We start from the raw sequence: 24,616 nt of genomic DNA on the forward strand, positions 1-24,616 counted from the left end.
GACTAACCACAAAGTAAATGCTTTAAATATTAATATTATTGAGAATATTAATTAAAAACCTTTCGCAATTGTCTCGCGGTCCATTCACAAGCTAAATAAATTACAAAGAAGTCATGAACCTTTAAAAATGCGATCACTTAGTAGATTGTGTGTCTTGACTTCCGAACGCCGACGCCCCAAGCGAATAATAAATTATTTATAAATACGAGTTCGCATATGCGCAGCCAATTTTAGCGATCGAGTGTAGTATGTACATATGTAAAATGCATCCGTTTAACATACGCGGCTGGAATACCATGAAGGTATTAAGGCATTGCAATGGTTCTTTTACCATGCATTATTTATGGGTTCTCCATACCATGAAATAAATTAATGGTGTTTTGATTTATCACCTGATAATTTGAATTTTCAAAATCTTGTCACGATATTTCGGAATTTATTTCTTTATTTTACATTTCAAATTTTGCTTAGATTATTTATTGAAAAAACAGATCTGTGTTCCTTTTTCTTTTAAACGTATAACTCATATAGTACATATTTGCTATTTTTTTTCATTTTCATCTTTTGGATTTTTTGTTTTCTGTTAAAATCAAATATTTGTAGTTTATATAAGCAATTTTAATCTAATTTTATTTCTGATTTCTATTGTATTCTTGCCAGTGCCTTTTACCAAAACCTTAAATATGATGTATACTCACACACAGGCCATGCCTTTGTTGGATTTTTTTTAGATTAATATTTTTTTGTATTTGTAATTATATTATATTGTGAAATGCAAAATACTTTAAGGTAGGTTATCAATAAATTTGGAATGTTTATATATATATATATATATATATATATATATATATATATATATATATATATATATATATATATATATATATATATATATATATATATATATATATATATATATATATATATATATATATATATATATATATATATATATATATATATATATATATATATATATATATATATATATATATATATATATATATATATATATATATATATATATATATATATATATATATACATATATATATATATATATATATATATATATATATATATATATATATATATATATATATATATATATATATATATATATATATATATATATATATATATATATATATATATATATATATATATATATATATATATATATATATATATATATATATATATATATATATATATATATATATATATATATTTATATATATATATATATATATTTATATATAAATATATACATATATATACATATATATATCCGGTTCGATTCCTAGGGGGGGGGTTAAATAAATATACGAGATTAATTCGCTCTAATATTTATTCAATATTACCCAAAGCAGAGGGATCACCCTTCTATCATGTGTTAACTATCAAGATAATATTGCGTTTATATGATGCAGTACCCTGTGCACCATCGAGTTGAGATAAGGGTTTGAAGAAGAATATGAATATATATTTTTTTAATTCTAACTTTTTTTAATACAATGCAACGTACAATTTGTTTTGTAAAAAGTCGAATTTGATTTACAACATTTTGAGTGTGTCTAAATAGTTGTGCACAAATCTGATATATCTCCAATTATTACTGTGACCGTGACGGTCGTAAGCCCCGTAAATGCTCAGGCTTCCATATTCTTCTTCATCTTTTTTATGACGTTAAAAATAATAATTATTTGTTAAACGTATCATTTGTAGAGGAAAACCTGTATGTGGAGTAGGTCCTGCAGAACGGATGTTCCTTGTTATTTTTATTTTAGGATACCCTATAATCTTAGTCACGCCTCTGTTTCAAAACCGGTTGCCTCCATAACTCTTTAAAATTATATTTTTCAATTTTATCCTCAGGTGATGAAATATTAAATTAAACGTAATTAAACACTTTTTCAATGCCTGATAATGGAATATGGACCCCGCCTATACCACGCCTGTACTATTATTATATTTCAAGTTTAAATACTGATTGGAAAATTAAAACTGCTACCTGAGTTGATTGAATTTAATTTAATCTACATTGATGAAATTGTGAATGTTCGTTTGGTCAAAATTTTACCTTATAAATACTCGTGTGATGCAATTATATATATATGTATATATATATATATATATATATATATATATATATATATATATATATATATATATATATATATATATATATATATATATATATATATATATATATATATATATATATATATATATATATATATATATATATATATATATATATATATATATATATATATATATATATATATATATATATATATATATATATATATATATATATATATATATATATATATATATATATATATATATATATATATATATATATATATATATATATATATATATATATATATATATATGTATATATATATATATATACATATATAAATATATATATATATATAAATATATATTTATATATTTTTATATATATATATATATATATAATAAAACCCTTATCCGCACCCCAATGGTGCATAAGGCACTGCGTCATATAAACGAAGTGTTATCTTGATCGTTTACACATGAAGGAAAGGTGATCAGCCCTCCGCTTCAGGTACAACCAGTCCAGGGTAATATTGAATAAATATGACAGTGAAAAATCACTTATATTTATTTTACCCCCCTTAGGAATCGAACCCGGGACCTCCAGAACGGTAGCCGAGCGTGCTGACCATTACACTACGGAGGCGGACAGATATATATCCAAATTTATTGATTACTTACCCATATGTTTAAGGAATTGAATACCATTTTATATATTTGTATATGTTTAAAAAAATAATGCAATATGGGTGTTTAATAATGGAAAAACTGGTGAACCGTTATATTAATTAGAGTATAAAGCAATCAAACCAAATACTCTGGGATGCTCAAAATTCCAACATTTTGAGTGTGTCCAAATACTTGTTTACAAAATCTGGATTATCTCCAATTATAGGAGTTATTTTCATATTTTTTTTTTTTGACATCTCATCAAAGATGAAGAAGAATATGGAAGTCTGGGCATTTACGGGGTTGACGACCGTCATAGTCTGGTTTAACTGATCACTTTACACATGTGTAACATTTACCAATTCTACCCATCATTGGTAACCACCCTACTCAAATTATTGGAAGTTCTAAATATATATATGAACCAATTTTGAAACAATATTCTGTAATTAATAGAACTTCACTAGAGACATCTATTAGTGATATGAAAATAAGCTTTTAAAAATTTCCATCTTATTTCATATAAAAATGATAGATGTTTTCTCAAGTTAAGAAAACAATCCATAAATACATGCCAATTTATATTTCAACGAGTATCATTCAAACAGCGAGCATATTATTGAGATTTTACTTTCAAATTTATATAAAATTTAATATAAAACAAAATAAAATCTATTCCACATTTCAGTCATCCCTTCCTTAACCTTATGTTTCCTCCACCTTTCATTCTCTTCCTTATTATCATGTACTCACATAAATTCTTACGGGAGAAACAGGGTAGTAATGAGTTTTCTAAGCCTTATTATTTTTAAATAAGCCTCCCAGATTATGTCATTTTTTCTTTTAAGTTTCGTATACAATGTAATAAATAATATTTACGCTGAAAAGCGAAAAGATTTGATATTATTTTTCAACATATCGTAGTCGTACAGGAGAAAGTGACCAACTAACAAAAGGTAAAATGTTCAGGAGGGCCATTTAAGTCACTTTTGCTTGGCAAGAAAATAAACATCAATGCTGTTAGTCATTTTTACCAAGTCAATATATTATACTTCCATGTTTAAAATCCTTTGGGATTTTTCCAGGGCAATATTAAGCTAGTAAGATATCAAATAGTCAATGATCACGTTTTTTTAAGAAATGCACTTGGTCACTTTCTCTTGTACGACTACGATATAAAACATACATGAAGAAGAATATGGAAGTCTGGGTATTAACGGGGCTTATGACCGTCATTTTACACACGTGTAACATTCACCAATTCTATCCATGATTGACAACCACGCTACTCAAATTCTTGGAAGTTCTATATACTATATATATGATCCAATTTTGAAACATTGAACAACAATAACTAGAATTTTCACTGGAGACATCTATTGGTGAGATGAAGTTGCTTTTTATTTAGCTGAAACTCTTACATTTGTATGTTAGGTCCGAATCCTGGATTATAAGCCCATAAGTACATGAGAAACGCCAGAAAATATCCGTTTCGTTTTATTATTTTAGCTTATAATTTGACCAAATAATTTGTTGACATAACATTTTGTGAATCAGTTTTTTTTATCGGATTTTTTTTTTTAAATATACAAAATACATAATAGTTGGTTAATATACAAAACAATTCTAGCATAACTTTTCTACCTCTCTAATAAAGTGGATACTTGTGTTTAGAGAGGGAGTTCGTTTCATTTTTTTTTATAAACGAAGTAAATTTAAATTTTTTGTCCGCCTCCGTAGTGTAATGGTCAGCACGCTCGGCTACCGTTCTGGAGGTCCCGGGTTCGATTCCCAAGGGGGGTAAAATAAATATAAGTGATTTTTTCACTGTAATATTTATTCAATATTACCATGGACTGGTACCTGAAGCCCTTCCTTCATGTGTAAACGATCAAGATAACACTGCGATTATATGTCACAGTGCCCTATGCACCATTGGGGTGCGGATAAGGGTTTTATTATTATTTATAAATTTAAATTAAAAATAAACGAAGTAATTTAAAAATAAAATAAAATATTAATTGTTATGGAGCCTAGGTAGGGGTGAGTTTTATATATTTTTTTCAAATTTATGTTTGATCATTTTTATAGTTTATAGATTTTAAGTGTTCCGGAAGTTTATTGAACACACTCAAAATGTTGTTAAAAGTTTTGCTGTCCCAATTACTTATTTATGTTAATTCTTCCTTTGATTCTGACATCCCTGATATTTTAATGTATAAACATAAAGCATGGAGTTGGCAAAAGAAGGATGAAAGTAGACTGAATGCAGTCGGATGCAATCTCTCAGTGCGGCAAAACCATGTATGATAGATGTTCCAATGGTGATATAAGGAAAGAATGCAAGCACTAGATGGTTATTCAAACCCTTATCCACACCCCAATGGTACATAGGGCACTGCATCATATAAATGCAGTGTTATCTTGATCATTATCACATTTCCAAGGGGACAAGTCAAATAAATATTAATTTAGGGCCTTCTCGCACTGCGTAAAATAATGCCAAAGAAAATAATTACGTAACTGCGTATTTCGTCGTATGTAAGACATAAGTAATAAATTATTTTTTGACATCTCATCAAAGATGAAGAAGAATATGGAAGTCTGGGCATTTACGGGGCTGACGACCGTCATAGGCTGGTTTAAGTTATCACTTTACACACGTGTAACATTCACCAATTCTACCCATTATTAACAACCACACTACTCGAATTCTTAAGAGTTCTATATATATGAACCAATTTTAAAACATTATTTTTGAATCACTAGAACTTCACTAGAGACATCTATTAATGAGATGAAAATAAGCTTTTTATTAAGCAGAAACTCTTTTATTATTTTTTTAAGTATTTGGACCCAAAATGTTGTAAATATTAGAGATTTTTCACTCTTATATTAATAATATAATAAAACCCTTATCCGCACCCCAATGCTGCATAGGGCACTGCTTCATATAAACGCAGTGTTATCTTGATCGTTAACATATGAAGGAAAGGTGATCAGCCCTCCGCTTCAGGTACCAGTCCAGGGTAATATTAAATAAATATTAGAGTGAAAAAATCACTTATATTTATTTGACCCCCCCCCTGGGAATCGAACCCGGGACCTCCAGAACGGTAGCCGAGCGTGCTGACCATTACACTACGGAGGCGGACATATTAATTCAATATTACCCTGGAGCGGAGAGATGATCACCTTTCCTTCATAAATTAAGAATCAACACTGCTTTTATAAGATGCAGTTCCCTATGCACCACTGGGGTGCGGATAAGGGTTTTAATGAATGAATCTTAAATAAAAAATGTAAAATTTCAGGTCTAAGAAGTGCGTCGATTTAGTCTTATTGGAATAGCTACCCTTATATATCAAACGTCTTCAGGCGACCCTGTAGGAAATTGAATGAAATAAAAACTCCCTGACAAAGCGGTATAAAAGATTAATTATATTTTCCTTGTGATATGTCTTCACAAAGGCTGTATTGTGAATTTACTGATAAATATGTTCCTTTTGATTTTTAAATATAAATACCATGTCATTAGCAGAAATTAATTGAAAATTTAATATTATTGGGCATTATAATTATTTATCTTTATTCCAAAACGGGAGTTGAAATGGCGAAGGCGAAGATCGTTCGCTAAGACAGATTGCTGTGGCCTTCTATTCTCTCTGCCTACTCTGCCTCTCTGCCTGGAGAGCAGCGACATGATGTTAATTTAGATTACGTTTACTGATCCTTATCCGTACTCAATGGTGCATAGGGCACTGTTTCAAAAAATTGACAGGATGTTAATTTGATCGTTTATTTTATGAAGTCAGTCTTGTGATCAGTCTTGCGCTACAGATGACAGTCCAGAGTAATATAGAATAAGTGGTATTGTAAGAAAAACCCACTTTTTTAACACCTCTAGGAATCACAATGTGGTGATATATATATGTATATATTTAAATGTATATATATATATGTATATATATATATATGTATATATATATACATATATATATATATATATATACAAATATCTATATATATATATATATATATATATATATATATATATATATATATATATATATATATATATATATATATATATATATATATATATATATATATATATAAATATATATATATATATATATAAATATATATATATATATATATATATATATATATATATATATATATATATATATATATATATATATATATATATATATATATATATATATATATATATATATATATATATATATATATATATATATATATATATATATATATATATATATATATATATATATAGGGTCTGCCATCTAAAGTTTTTTTTTTCAACTAGTGCTTATTTCGTGAATGGTAACACTTAGCTCATGTCTGATTTGACAGATAATTAGTTTTATCCTTCCGCTGAGCGAATATGGTTGTGTATACGCTTGAACAACGCTGGGAAATATTGCGACATTACTTTGAAAATCATGGTAATGTTGCAGAATGTGTGCGAAAATTGCGTACGGTTTTTGGAAGAAGAGAAGCACCGTCAGCTCCGTATGTTCGTTATCTTGTGAAAAAAGTGAAAGAAACTGGCATCCTCATCAATTCACCGTCGTTCTCAACAATTGAACATTTCGGAGACATCATTGAGACGAATTTTGCATAAAGACCTTGATATGACGCCATACAAAGTCCAATTGGTTCAGGAGTTGAAGCCAACTGACCATCCAATGCGTTTTCGCTTCGCTGAGTGGGCCTGCGATCGACTTACAGAAGATGCCGATTTTGCCAAAAAAATCATCTTTTCGGATGAAGCTCATTTTGATCTTGGCGGGTATGTAAACAAGCAAAATTGTCGTATTTGGGGCACAGAAAACCCGCACGCATACATTGAAAAGCCGGTACACCCAAAACGAGTCACTGTTTGGTGCGGATTTTGGTCCAGAGGCATAATTGGGCCATTTTTCTTTGAAAATGAGCAAGGAGTGGCCGTTACAGTCAATGGCGATCGTTATCGGGCCATGTTGAACGGATTTTTGTTCACAAAAATTGAAGAGGAGGATATTGGCAACATTTGGTTTCAACAGGACGGCGCTACGTGCCACACAGCCGAAGCTACACTCGATGTTTTGCGCCCTGTTTTTGAAAAAAAAAAGTTATTTGGCGGACCCTTTATATTTATATATATATATATATATATATATATATATATATATATATATATATATATATATATATATATATATATATATATATATATATATATATATATATATATATATATATATATATATATATATATATATATATATATATATATATATATATATATATATATATATATATATATATATATATATATATATATATATATATATATATATATATATATATATATATATATATATATATATATATATATATATATATATATATATATATATATATATATATATATATATATATATATATCATTCGTATCACGAAATAGATGTCATAATTGATTTTTAGAAATGGCTGTATTTACCAAGTAAAACTTATTTTATGTATCAATTTTTAAATGAAACACAGATTTTTTGAGTCTACTAAGTTGTATTTTATTAACAAAAACACGTAAAAAGAATTCGTTTGAAAATGCCATAACGAGGCGAAAAAATTGTCACAATTTTTAATTTTTGATGTGTTTTCGTTAATAACATACAACTTAATGGACTCAAAAAATGTGTGTTTGGTTTAAAATTAATACATAAATTAAAATGGAGTTCTACAAATTAAACGCCAAATCAATAAATAAGTAAAACTTAGATTAAAAATGGATAGGTATTATCGCAGTGCCTTCCGAATCAATTCAAGAAGTAAAAATTAAATAAATACTACAGTGTAAAACATCACACCCCCCTGGGAATCGAACCCAGGACCTCCAGCACGGTAGCTAAACATGCTAACCCTGGACTGGTCCCTGAAGCGCAGGAGTGATCACCTCGCCTTCAAGTAAGTAAAGATCAAGGAAACACGATGCAGTGCCCTATGCACCATTGGGTGCGGATATGGGTTAGAAGAATATTAGTTAATAATCTCTCGATTTGCTTAGCAATATAGAGATCTGCTTACCAGATAGAGGTCTTAAACAAGCCGCTATCATTTCACTGTCGGTATTTTAAAAAAATGTGTATATTTTATTTTAGCGAAATATTTCTTTTTGCTTGTTTATTCGCAATGAAAAAAGCGAAAGGGAAAGATTTTAAATATTATTTTCACACAGTACTTGTTAAATTCAAAGACGCAGCCACAAACAAGAACATTCCTCCAAATAAACCCAACAGAGATACGCAAAAGAATTTCTTTTAGGGAGAAAAATTATCTGCGCCTTCAAAATTCTTTAATAACGGGCATAAATCTTAATTCAAATTACAGTGTGTTTCTTTTTATTTTCAAAATGTAATCTTTTTCCCCTTTGACATATGTAAAATAATACATATCGCTCACTCCTTTCAACAATGTTTTAAATATAAAAAACTTGATTTTTCAGGAGATCGTTTTTAAGGTTTAAAAATATAATACAATGTATTAAAAATAAATATCAAGCCACTTTTTGAACTTTTTACTGTGCAAGAGATCTTGTTAGGTAAAACCTGAATGTTTTTACTCCATTTGAAAAATATTTAGTATATTTAAAAAAATAATTTAACAATACCTTTTCTTCAAAATGCAAAAACAACACTTTCTGCCCTGTATCGGGTAAATATTAAGTTAAAAATATGCCGATTTTGCTGGGATATAGTACATTCTCTGGGCATTCCGAAAACACGCCTTACTGAAAATTGACGATTTTTGATATATGACGTTGTTGAAAGGAGTGAGTAATATGTAAAATAATTCATATGGGTTATTCTATGTGAGGTGATCCAAATAAGAATGTTTTGGAACATCAAAAATGAAAAATAAATATTTTCAACATTTTGTGTGTGTCGAAATACTTAATGGATTATCTCTAATTGTAGGAGCTATTTTTTATATTATTTTTTGACATCTCATCAAAGATGAAAAAGAATAAGGAAGATGTCTCTAGTGAAGTTGTATTGATTCAAGAACAATGTTTCAAAATTGGTTCATATATATAGAACTTTCAAGAATTTGAGTAGTGTGGTTGTCAATAATGGGTAGAGTTGGTGAATGTTACACGTGTGTAAAGTGATCACTTACCCAGCTTATGACGGTCGTCGTAATTGATGCGGAATGCATCGAAACACGTGTGACAATAGCTTTTGAGAAATAGCGGTAAATTTTCCTTGTGATATATGGCTTCACTAGGTTGTATTGTGAATTTTCTGATAAATATGTTATTTTCATTTTTTAAATGTAAATACCATGTCATTCGCAGAAATTAATTGAAAATTTAATATTATCGGGCATTTTTATGATTTATCTTTTGAGAAATTGTATTATGTACTACGTTGAACTTGAAAAATTAAATATTCTTAACGATTATTAATATTTTTTCCGAAACGCAAAGAAACACCCTGTGCAGGGGAGGGGGTACATTTGCATGATTCGGAAAAGCTAACATTTCCCGTGTATAAAAATAAATATTTAAGAAAAAGTTTACTTGTATTTCAACAGAAAGCCGAGATCCTTAAAATTCTTTTGAAACACCTGATGTTATTTTTTTCTTTTGAAAATTTCGCTAACGATAATCCTACTCCTTCCTTGCCCAGTTTTTATTTTACTACCACTGCTTTTTAAATTTATTTTTATTTTATTTATTAAATATAATTATTTTTTTAAAATACAACCTGATTACAAATACAATTACACATATCGCTCACTCCTTTCAACAACGTCATAAATAAAAAAAAATGATTTTTCAGTAGATTTTTTAAAGTTTAAACATAAAATAAAATGTATTAAAAATAAATATCAAGCCACTTATTGAACTTTTTACTGTTTTTCATGCAATGAATAATAAAAATAACTTTTAGGATTTTTACGGAGTGTGTGGAAGTTTTTTGGTGAGAGTGATTTAATTTTTTAAATATTTTTTAATTAATATAAACCCTGATGATGACAAAATTCTTGTTGAAACTGGTAGGTTAAATTTTATTAATAAAAAAATGGTTATAACATAGTTATTTCATTTTATAAAGTTTATAAAATGTGCCACAAAGTATCTGCGGAAAACATTCAAGAAACAAATATATCTCTTTAAAAAAAATGTAATATTGATTTTTAATGACTTTGTTGTTGTTTTAGGGGATCCCCCATCTTCTGTATCCTGGTGGCGAGGGGGTGCTCTTCTCTCCACCACCAGTCACCTGGAAGTTCCAGCAGAACGTTCCAGACTAGGGGAAGAGTTGACCTGCCAAGCGTCCAACAACAACATGACTCTCCCCTTAAGCGTCTCCATACAGATAGACCTCCTTCGTAAGTAATATATTTATTTATTTACAAGCTGTGGCCAAAACTAACCTTTCCGGGAGTATGGACGTAAATGAACGTCGGTCGGTTTGAATTTTTCTCAAAGGAGTATCGACCTTAATGAACGTCGAATTCCGTCTGTTGGTATGGTGTAACTTGTATAGTAATGACATCTGTGGATATTTGTATTTAACTTTGTCATAAAACCTAGAGATGGTGAGCTTTATTTTTTTTTTAATTACTTTTACATAATTTCTATCTTCATAATACAAGGATATTATTTTTTGAAAATACGTATTTATTGTTACAAAAACCCACTCCCCAGAGAAATCGGTCGGACATCAATTATTGTACTCCTGGAAAGGTTAAAAATAGAAAAAAATGTATAAATATATAAATATATATATATAAATATATATATATATATATATATATATATATATATATATATATATATATATATATATATATATATATATATATATATATATATATATATATATATATATATATATATATATATATATATATATATATATATATATATTTATATATCTATCTATATATATATATATATATATATATATATATATATATATATATATATATATATATATATATATATATGTATATATATATATATATATATATATATATATATATATATATATATATATATATATTTATATATATATATATGTATATGTATATATATATATATATATATATGTATATATATATATATATATATATATATATATATATATATATATATATATATATATATATATATATATATATATATATATATATATATATATATATATATATATATATATATATATATATATATATATATATATATATATATAAACATATTTATATATATATATATATATATATATTTATATATATATATATATATATATATATATATATATATATATATATATATATATATATATATATATATATATATATACATATATAAATATATATATATATATATATATATATATATTTATATATATATATATATATATATATATATATATATATATATATATATATATATATATATATATATATATATAAATATATATATTTATATATATTTTATATTATAAATATATACATATATGGTATTATATTATATATTTATAACATTTTTGGAGTCTACAAAGCTGTGTTTTATTGTTGAAATAAACACTAATTAACTTTGTGACGACTTTTTCGCACAGTTAAAGCATTTTCAAACAAATGTCATTCGTATGATGAACGACGGCAACGAATGACAACGATGTGTCGAAATTTTAAAGTACTCGGTGAATACCTTTGGGAAATTATATATGTATATTTAAATATATTCTTCTCAATTGTTTTCAACTTATTGCGCTAAAATCAGAGATACTTCTCAAATCTAATCAAAAACCAAAGAAATCAAAGATCATTTTATACAAGTATACAACTTTCAAAAATCAATTCAATATCGACATTCAACAATGAGCAGAATGGTGAACGCCACACAAATATAAAGTGATCATTTAAACCTGCCGAATGCCATGTCGTAAGTCCTGGGATGCTCTGACATTTATTTTCTTACATAAAAAAAATGTTTCATCTGAAGACACCTCTAGAATTCAATATAACAATACACATATCGTAGTCGTACAGGAGAAAGTGACCAACTACCAAAACGTAAAATGTTCAGGAGTGGCATTTAAGTCACTTTTGCTTGGCATGAAAATAAGCATCAATGCAGTTAGTCATTTTTAACAAATCAATATATTATACTTTCAAGTTTAAATCTTTAGGAATTTTTTTCAGGGCAATATTAAGCTAGTAAGATATCAAATAGTCAACGATTACGTTTTTGTTAAAAATGCACTTGGTCACTTTCTCCTGTATGACTACGATATATTCGATATGTTTAAGTTGCCAAATTGGTCTGAGCGGCTTTTTCTAAGCCAAACGAATAATTGCTTTGAATCCCTTTTCCTTCAACATTAAGGTAACCTTTTCCACCATTGTATATACAACATAATCGAATTGGAAATGAAATTATTTTTTTACAATACCATATGCGAAGGGTTCAGAAACCAATCATTGTAAGTCACTTTTATTCCTAAATCCAGTCACCAAAACGTATAACTTTGGTGACTGTATTTAGGATATACTTATACTTTATGTGATATTTAATTTATTTTATAAAAAAAACTCAAATTTTCATAAAATTGTACCTCAAAGGTATGTTAATAGTATAAATTAGTATTAGTAGCAGTGGTACGTATGTTTTTTCCACTTTTTTTTACAAGTGACCGAATTTTGTCCCCAGTAATTCATTCTATAGTCTGTCCACTTAGACATTGTAGGAATAAATGAAGAATGATGAGCTATGTGGAGAAATGAAAAGTGTTCTCTACCATATATTTGGGAAGGATAATATGATGGACAATTAGGATTTCAAGGAAAGATAGTTATCTTTTAGACGTTTCTTGATAGCCATCAGAGATTTTTCATTATCACGTGAAGAGCTAATTCATCCCGTAGCCGCTTGAACAGTGCAGGAATTAATGAAGAATGATGTGCTTTGTGGAGAAATGAAAAGTGTTCTCTCTTGAGAATGTACAGAGAGGTACATGAAGTTCTCTACAAGGTATTTGGTAAGGATAATATGTTGGTAAAGATAATACGACTTGTCTGAAAAGAAAGACATGTGAATCCTGCACACTGCCTGTGTGATATGCCACATATGCATTAGAGACCATACCCCTGACAAAAAGAAAAGCAGAAAACCTCAAATGCGCACAGTGACCCATGGAAAGATCCAAGCTTGGTATAAGCCTTAGAGATAAAATAAAAAAAACTGAAGAAATTCGGAAACAGAACCAGAATAGCGGATATCATATCTTTTACCTTTTCACTACCTTTTCACTGTCCCTGGATACCTTTTCACTGTCCAATTAGAATCAATAGACATAGTCATACCTTTTATAATCCAGCACCAACAAAGAACTATTCGAAAAATTCCTTTATTCATCGAAGTTGTGGGAAATTCAATGAATGTTGTACCCACCTTGATATGTTTTACTCCAATCTTTCAAAATTTAAAGCTAAATTGTTCGAAATCTTATAAACCTAAAACAGTAATTCTATTCTCTGTCCTTTCCTTTTCTTCTTTTCCTATCACTGCCATCTCCTTTTCTCTTTATCCCATCCTTGTCTCATGTCTCTTCCTTTATATAGACCTCTCTTATGTATAGTTGTGAAGAACTATAATTGGTACTCATGATTTTATTTTTTGTATTCTGTATGTATCATATATTGTAACTGTTGTTCTTCCTTCCAATAAAATAAAATAAAAAAATAAAATAAAATATATCGCGTAATAAGACTCAAGTGGCAATGGGCAGGACATGTTGCAAGACAAGACCCCACAAGATGGACCCCTAAATATTTAAGATGAAGATTTTGGGAGAGGAAAAGTGTCGCTGGAAGACCTCAAAAAAGATGGTCCGTTGTGAGGGGTAAAAACTTGCTGTAAGCAGCAATAAATTGGAAAAAATTTAAGGATACGGAAAAAGACTATTTTCAGCACTGGAGGACAATAAGATTAATCTGAAGAAGAAGAGATGTGATGGATAATTAGCATTTCTAGGATAGATAGTTATGTTTAAGGCGTTTCTTGATACATTTTGATCAGAGATACATTTTTCACAAGAAGAGATAATTCATTCCACAGTCTGGCCGCTTGGACAGTGCAAGGATTACTGAAGAATGATGTGCTATGGCTACGAATGGAAATAGTCGTTTTTTTTTATTTATTTATTCTGTCTTTAATAGACTTATACTGATTGACCCTAAAATTCTACATTCATGTATCTTACATTATATTTCTTTCACCGCCATTGGCAATATTTTTCCCGTATTTTTCAAAGAGACAGACTTCAGAGGTTGAAAAAGCAATTACATTAAAAGAAGTGATCATATTTGTATGTTTGTTTTTAAAACGAATCGTATTTTTTTGTGAAAATAATTATAACTGGGTAAATAACAACTGTCCGCCGTCGTAGTGGAGTAGTTTACACATACGGAGCATACTGGAGGTCCCGGGTTCGATTTTGAAATAAATACAAACTTACATTTATCAAGTATCAATCTGGACTTCTTTTTAATTCTTTGATTTTCAGGTTTTTTCCACAAAAATGGATATTTGATATCTCAACATAGATGAAGAAGAATATGGAAGTCTGGGTATTTACAGGGCATATGATTTGTCATAGGCTGGTCAAGTGATCACTTTACACAAATGCAAAATTCACCAATTCTACCCATCTTGACTACTATCTTCGCCTATTCCAAATTCATGCATCTACTCTTATATACCCGCCAATTATTCCAACTCCTGACTTGATGACTTTCAAATATTTGAAATACTTGATCATGCCAAGTTTTCCTTGACCTTCCTCTGCTTCTATTAACTTCATTCGCCTCGTAAATTTATTTTACTGTTCTTTCTACACTCATTCGATTCACATCCCCAAACTATTTTAACACACGTTTCTCAATTTTATCAATAATCCTTATCTCAGCCTTGCATTCTTTCCTCATATCACCATTGATACATCTATCATACATCGTTTTACCGCACTAAAATATTTTATTTCGACTACATTCAGTCTACTTTCAATCTTCTTTTGCCAACTCCATGCATGTATAACATGCGAGTATAGTATGGGGTATGGGTTTAATGGCATATAATTTGATTTTAGATAGCACCTGTCCATTTTAGATACATTTTTTTTCCTCTTTTCCTTCTGTCTACTTTTTTTCTTTCTTTTGCCAACTCCACGCTTCACTATCATACATTATGGTTCAAATACATTATGTATCATAGGTGTACTGGCAAAAAACGTTAACTCTGAAAATATATAATAATAATGATGCAATATTAAAAAATTTTAACTTTCTATAAACTGGCAAAATACACTAATAAGTTAGAAATGTTATATTTGTGGTTTTACAAGTAAATTCATTAAGTTATTTTTAATTCAAAATAAAAGCTTCAATTATTTAAATATAACTTTGTTTTAAAATTAATAAATAATACTAAAACCCTTATCCGCACCCCAATGGTGCATAGGGCGCTGTGTCATATAAACGCAGTGTTATCTTGATCGTTTACACGTGAAGGAAGGGTGATCAGCCCTCAGCTTCAGGTACCAGTCCATGGTAATATTGAATAAATATTACAGTGAAAAAATCACTTATATTTTATTTCCCCCCCTTGGGAATCGAATCCGGGACCTCCAGAACGGTAGCCGAGCGTGCTGACCATTACACTACGGAGGCGGACATTAACACAAAATTACTAAAAATATTTTATTATTGATATTATTAATCAGTCTTGAAAAAGAAACGGTTAGCTTCAAATCCGGTAGACATTTTTAAAAAAATTATTTGAAAGATACATACATTTTTTTAAATATATATTACGGCTTTTTAGGCATGGCCTGTGTTGAGCCAAAATAACTAAATGTTAATACAATTTTTTTAAAATTTTTATAATTTTTTTTTTGTAATTTTAGATTATATACATTACATACAATGGATACAATAACAATTTACATAATAAAGGTTTTACAATAAAATAATTACACCTGGAGTTTAATTAATTCACTTTCTACCTTGTCCCTTCCAACGAGAAGCAACCATCGACGGACACTATTCTTAAAGACATGATCACTACTGGAATTTTTAATGGTTTCGGGCAGCATATTAAATATCTTTTACATTATAATTAAGTAATAATTAAATATTTATAGTGATTTTAAAACAAAGTTATATTTTAATTATAAAATGAAAAATCACAAATTTATTGCTTCGGAAATAAATTTTGAAAGCTTTAAATAACATGGATCATTCAAACAGGGATTTTAGAGTTAATGTTTTATGCCAGTATACCCACGATATTGTAATTTTCTTCGTTTTCGATACTGATGGGGGACCCTTATTAAGACGTTATTATAACTTTTTTAAAATTTAAATAAAAAATTCAAGTCAAGTACATACTTACATTATACCGTAATCGTCCACCACATATTATTATAATTTATCAGAAGCGCCTTTCTGACGTGCGTTACATTTGATTGGACACTGGGTATTCAAAGATGAAACACTGTTAGGGCCCTTGTGCACTGGTGTTCCGGGAGTCGTATGACGTAACAGTGTTTCACTAGTCTGCATCACAATCTGCAATGGTTAAAAACACAATGATCAGTAAAGAAAAAAGAGTGGATGCTAGGAACAGATTGGGTGATGCACAGAAATCAGTCATAGCATTTTTTTTTAAATTTTTAAATTTATTTATTTCATAGAAATATACTTTTTTAATATATGTTTTAAGGCTCTTTAGGCATGGCCTGTGTTGAGCCGAAATACTTACATGTTAATACAATTTTTTATTTATAATTATTTGTTTTTTTTTTTTTAATTATTAGATTTTTTTATTATTTACAACATTTACAGTGTGTCCAAATACTTGTTCACAAAATCAGGATTCAGATCTCACATAGTAATAAAATAGTTTCTGCTCAACAAAAAAGCTTATTTTCATCTCACTAATAGATGTCTCTAGTGAAGTTCTAATGATTCAAGAACAAGGTTTCTAAAATTGGTTCATATATATAGAACTTCCAAGAATTTGAGTAGTGTGGTTGTCAATAATAGGTAGAATGGGTGAATGTTACACGTGTGTAAAGTGATCACTAAAACCAGCTTATTTCAGTCGCCAGCCCCGTAAATGTCCGGACTTCCATATTATTCTTCATCTTTGATGAGATGTCAATAAATAATTTATTACTTATGTCTTACATACGACAAATACGCTGCTACCTGATTATTTTCTTTGGCATTATTTTACGCAGTGCGAGAAGGCCCTAAGCTTTCGGTCGTCAATCTAGATGGCGGCTCGTTACCCCAAGATGGCTGACACATCTCCCGCCTCTTCCACTTAACATCGCGAAATTAGCGCTCGTAAAGCGCCAATTTATTCCGTCGGTTGTTCGTTTTGCGCTTTCTCCACAGCCGGAAAGTACGTGACGCATATTAAATGAAGAGCGCTCCTGACGATGCTGCTTAGTTCATGGTTACTGGGGATTCTGGGGGGGTTTTGCAAGGTCGCTCTATGAATCTTATGCAAGGTCGTCCCGAAAGTCTTTTGCAAGGTCACTCTGGGAGCCTTTTGTAAGTTCACTCTAGGAATCTTTAGCAATGTCACTCTAACAGTATTTTGCAATGTCACTCTAAGAGTCTTTTGTTATGTCACTCTGGGAGCCTTTTGTAAGGTCACTCTAGGAGTCTTTAGCAAGGTCACTCTAGGAGTCTTTAGCGAAGTCGCTCTAGAAGTTATTATAAAGGTCTATCAGGGTATCTCTCTAGGAGTTCTTTGCGAAGTTACTCTTGTAGCCTTTTGCAAGGTTGCTCAAGGAATCTTTAGCAAGACGCTCTAAGAGTATTTTGAAAGGTCACTCTGGGGGCCTTTTGTAAGGTCACTCTAGGAGCCTTTTGTAAGGTCACTCTAGGAGTCTTTAGCAAGGTAATTCTAAGAGTCTTTAGCGATGTCGCTCTAGAAGTCATTAACAAGGTCTATCAAGGTCATCTCTCTTTTGCGAAGTCACTCTGTGAGCCTGTTGCAAGGTCGCTCAAGAAATCTTTAGCGAGACGCTCTAAGAGTCTTTTGCAATGTTACTCTAAGAGTCTTTTGCGAGGTCACATTGGGAGCCTTTTGTAAGGTCACTCTAGGAGTCTTTAGCAAGGTCGCTCTAGTAGTCATTAACAAGATCACTCTGGTAATTTTTTGTAAGGAGTGTCATACAATGTCACTTTGGGAGTGTTGTGTTATAAGGTGCTGGTAGATTATCAGTAAAAATTGCTAGTACTTAAACTTTGGAAAACATTTATAAAAATGCGAATTTTTTTTATAATATGCAGTATAAAGTCCAATCAGTTTTGTAGATCGTCCAATTTAATTTGTAAGGCATCCAATTTGATGTGAAAAAACTGTACAGTAAAAATGAACAATGTTTTAAGGAGAAATTCGTGATTTTGTCTCAACAATATGCATCATTCTCAACCATGCGCTTCACACTCCGATTGCGGGCGTCGCGAGAACTGCCCATCGTAGTCGATTGGACTGTACCACCAAACCATTTTTGAGCAATTTAATCAACCCTTGTAAACTATATTTGACGAAATTATGAACCTTAGTGCGATGCTGTCTCTCTCACTCTTGTAGGGTGCGAGCGAGACGGGGATGTTTAATTAGAAGCGCGAATTAGAATAAGGATCAAATTAAAATAAACAGTGCTGAATTGGAAATGGGCGATATGTCAAAGGTTGAAATAATTAAAATGTGTATGTACTTCTAAATTTAGAATAAAATACTCCATACAGATGTGTGGTTGTCAATCGTGAGAAATAAGATGAATGTTACACGTGTGTAAAGTGATCACTAGACTAGCCTATGACAGGTCACAAGCCCTGTAAATTTCCATAATTCCATAATCATCTTGATGTATGTTGAGATGGCAAAATTTAAAAATAACTTCTAAGTGGTGGAACAGATTTGTGACCAAATATTTGGACACACTCAAATTTTTGTTAATAAAATAACTGGTCAAATTATAAGCTTTATAAAAAAATTCAAATGACTTTTTAGGCGGGTTTCAAGTATGTGAATTTAATCCAGGATTAGGATTATTATTACCTTGCATACAAATTCAAAGAGTCTGCTTAATAAAAGCTTTCCCTATTCCAACAAAGATGGCTATTGTGAACTTACATGTACTGTATCACGAGTTGATCAATTTATCTAGGAGTTTAATAGTGTGGTTGAGAATCATGGATGGAATTGTGAAATATTACACGTGTGTAAAGAGATCACTTAACTCAGCCTATGACAGTCGTAAGTCCTATTAATGCCCAGACTTCCAGAATTATTTTTTATATTGACGGTCGTAAGCCCTGTAAATAGTCAGACTTCTATATTCTTCTTCGTTTATGTTGAGATGTCGAAAATGTAAAAAATAACTACTAAGCGGAGATAATCCAGATTTGTGAACAAGTATTTGGTCACACTCAAAATATTGTAAGCAAGTTTTATATACCGTCAAACGGGGCTACTTGAACTTTGATATGTTACTTGAGCCCAGTACAAAAAAAAATAAGATCTGTACTTGGCCTACAATAATGAACGTATCGACATGATTCATTGTTTCCCTGACAGGTCACCCTTATTGTCACGATACGTTCATTAGTGTAGACCAAATACAGATTTAATTTTTTTTATACTGGTCTCAAGTAACACATCAATGTTCAAGTAGCCCCGTTCTACGGCACTAAATTAAATGTTCGGGTATTTTATTACAAATAATATCGTAGTCATACAAGAGAAAGTGACCAAGTGCATTGTTTTACAAAAACGTGATCATTGACTATATGATATTTTACTAACTTAATATTGCCCTGGAAAAATCCCAAAGGATTTTAAACTTGGAAGTATAATATATTGACTTGTTAAAAATGACTAACTGCATTGGTGTTTATTTGCTTGCTAAGCGAAAGTGACATAAATGGCCCTCCTGAACATTTTACGTTTTGGAAGTTGGTCACTTTCTCCTGTACGACTACGATATACTCGTATTTTTTTATATTAACTAATAAAAAGTACTATAAAGAACGAGCTATAATTCGTATCAAATAAGGTTTAAATAAAAATTATAATTGCGTATTTATAAAGCGGTTAAAAAGTTTTGTGTCCTTAAAAAATCTAGAAGTAAATAAAACGGTCCTTCTTAGGACTCTTTTGAGCTATGAAAATCTCACAGAATCACCAGTAGTTAAAAACTCGGTTAAAAACTGGTATTTTTAATCTCTGAAATATAACAACGTACTAAAAAGACACCTTGGTAGCTTATTAATAATGTTTTACTGCATTTTCAAAAGTATTTGAATTAAAATATTTTTATATTATTTTTAGACATCTCATCAAAGATGAAGAAAAATATGGAAGTCTGGGCATTTACGGGGATGACGACCGCCATAAACTGTCATAAACTGGTTTAAGTAATCACTTTACACACGTGTAACATTCACTAATTCTTCCCATTATTAACAACCACACTACTTAAATTCTTGGGAGTTCTATACATATGATCCAATTTAGAAACATTGTTCTTGCATCACTAGAACTTCACTAGAGACATCTATTGGTGAGATAAAAAGAAGCTTTTTATCGAGCAGTTACTCTTTCATTAGTATGTGAGGTCCGAATCCTGGATTATAATCACACACATATTTTTCATTGATAATTTATTCACAAGATTTTGTGAACAAGTATTTGGACACACTCAAAATGTTTTGAAGAATTGTGAATGTAGCACGTGTGTAAAGTGATAATTTTACCAGCCTTTGACAAGTCATAAGCTCTGTTAATACCCAGACTTCTATATTTTCCATGATCATTGTTGAGATTTAAAAATGTATCATGTTAAAATAGTTAATATATACAGTTGCTGTTGAGGGCGCGGGTAAAGGTTAACAAATATATATTTAGCTCTTGACACGTTTTTAAAACTAAATAGTGCTAAATTTGGCACTAGTGTCACGTACGAGTATTTGTCTGACGTAAAAGCACTACACTGAAAAGGTGGACTAAAAATTTACATGACGCTTTTGGTGCAATTCTCAAAACATTATGTTGGTTTGTTTTATTTTATTATTTATTATAATATCAGACACTGGAATATTTACCTACGGATGATATGATGTTATAGGTTTATGAAATCTTTGTTTTAAAAAAAATATTGGTATACTTTTTTTCAACCGGTTTCGACAAGAACCTTGTCATTATTAGGGTTTATGTACTAATTCTAAAACATTGAAATACTCATAGTAAAGCTATGGTTAATTACCCTTCCCTTACGATACCAAAAACTTCCACGCACTCTGTACACCATATGAAAATGTGATTTTAAAAAAATGTGATATAAAAAACGGGAAAAAATACCATTGGAACATTTATCATACATGGTTCTGTCGTTATTAATTTGGCGTTTAATTTGTAGATTTCCATTTTAATTTATGTATTTATTGTCAAATCAAACACAGATTTGTTTGAGTCTACTTAGTTGTATTTTGTTGTTAAAAAACAAATCAAAATTAATGTTGCGACAATTGTTTTGACTGGTTATGCCATTTTTAAACGAATATTTTTTTGAAAATGCCAAAACTAGGCGAAACAAACACAATATTGATTTTTGTGTGTTTTTTCACAATAAAATACAACTTAGTAGACTTAAAAATTCTTTTGTTTGATTTAATAATTAAGACATAAATGGTTCTGTCGCACTGAAAGATCGTATTTTGCCTGCATTCAGTCTACTTTTATCCTTTTTGCCAACTCCATGCTTCACCTCCATACATCACAGTCGGTACACGGACTTCATTGTGTACTGCCAGTTTAGATCGATCGATTTTGAAGCTTTTTTCATAAAAGCTCGAAAATATTTTCTCTTTGTATTTTAAGCTCGTTTAAGAATGCCATTTTGTTATACGAATAGGTTCTATCTTTAGGCTGTAATTGGGAAAATAACCACATACTTCCCGAATGATTATAATTCAGAATATTTCAGTTACTTTGAACATTGAAATGGGAATTCATCAAAGGAATTTAATCGTAAGGCTTTCCACTGTTAATTAATATAATTACGTTAAATTGCCTGAAAGTGTTTAGCACTGTGATGGGAGGATCCTTTAAAATTCAGAATTATGTTTACCATATATCAGGGATGGTGAAACTATGGCATGCGTGCCATAAGTGCCACGCGAGTCGATTTTGCATGGCACGCGAATGAAGACAAAAAAATAGCATATTTGAAGCTGTTGGTTTTCCTAAAATTAAATTAAATAAAAAAAAAATACTGGCCGATAGCCTTGTAAACACCCAGACTTCTCTTTCATCCATGTTGATATTTCACCACAGTTAACCCTTAGTTGGTATGTACAGTGCCGTCTCCGCTCCTAGACGACGCAGCTCTCTGCTGCGGTTAAAAATTGATTTAAAAATTCGCCTTTGAATTTGAAATTGGATCACGCCTCCAGCTTTTGGTCCTTTGACGCGTCCCTCAGGACAGGAGTAGAGAGTGTAAAATTCTCGCGGCTTTTCCAGCGGCATATGTGAACCCTCTTTTAGACGCAAAGAGGAAGCTTATTCCATTGGGCTGTGGGGTCTGCCATCTCTGTAAATATTTTATAAGCTACGCGTACAAAATCAACGTGAGTAATCTCCTCTGAATATTTCTTCTTCTTCAAACCCTTATCCGCACCCCAATGGTGCATAGGGCACTGTATCATATAAACGCAGTGTTATCATGATAGTTACACATGAAGGAAAGGTGATCAGCCCTCCACTTCAGGTACCAGTCCAGGGTAATATTGATTGAATATTATAGCGATAATCACATATATTTATTTGACTCAACCTGGGAATCGAACCCGGGACCTCCAGTACGGTAGCCCAGCGTGCTGACCATTACACTATGGAGGCAGATATTTATGTACATTATTTTTTGACATCTCAACATAGATTTTTTTAATTTTTTTTATTTCTTTAGTTAAGAAATAAAAAAATAGAGAAATAAAAAAAAATTAATAAACGAAAGAAATATATTAAGTAAACTTTTTTACACTTAATTTACATCATACATATTCACATTTTCTTACAGTAAACAAAACATTTATTTTTAAATCCTTCAGACTCTTTTATTCTTCATACATTCAGGCATCTCATCATACGTTTTCAAACTGTTGTACATTAAACATTTTTTTAGGTGAATAAGTATATGGAATTCTTGGCATTTATGCTTGGCTTACGACTACTTAATAAAATCTTCCCTCATCCCACCATAGATGCCTCTAGTGAACTCTCGCACACTGTGTTACGAGTTTGATCAATATATCTAGAAGTTTCAAGAATTGAGTAGTTCATTTTTAATATTATTCATATTTAAAGCATTTACTTTGTGGTTAGTCATGTTTACATATTTTTTTTAACGTATACGGTGTTAGGAATAGTGGTATTTACTTAGTAAAACAGAAATTAAAATTTAAACCAGAAAATAAATACTTTCAGAACTCAGCGAGTGAAATTTTATTTGGTAGATTTCCACCAAACACTTACTTATTTTGGAGATTGCTAGCTTTGATTTTCTACTGATTCTACCTATATTTGCAATTCCCCAACGTCAAAGTGGCACTATAATAAGTCCTAGCTTATGCAAGACCGCTTATCAAATTGGGTAGGTACGTCATGGACTATCTTTTGGTAATATAAATACTTCTCCGTCTTATTCCTCATTACTGAGGGTTGTGACCCTTGTGGAAGCAATGACTC

The 24,616-nt window shown here is 30.0% G+C and overlaps 1 protein-coding gene across 1 annotated transcript in view; it reads left to right on the forward strand.

The window, feature by feature from the left end:
• LOC148301261 (protein turtle homolog B-like) overlaps nt 1–24,616 on the forward strand; it is a 96,561-nt gene that overhangs the window by 43,634 nt on the left and 28,311 nt on the right. The window contains exon 6 of the mRNA XM_088273536.1: nt 10,999–11,169. Within this exon, the coding sequence (XP_088129662.1) occupies nt 10,999–11,169 (171 nt within the window). The remainder of the gene's footprint in view (nt 1–10,998; nt 11,170–24,616) is intronic.

The sequence above is a fragment of the Brachycentrus maculatus genome, unplaced genomic scaffold (assembly GCF_059751285.1).
Source record: "Brachycentrus maculatus isolate JH-2025_06_01 unplaced genomic scaffold, ASM5975128v1 h1tg000588l, whole genome shotgun sequence".
Classification (NCBI taxonomy): Eukaryota; Metazoa; Arthropoda; class Insecta; order Trichoptera; family Brachycentridae; genus Brachycentrus; species Brachycentrus maculatus.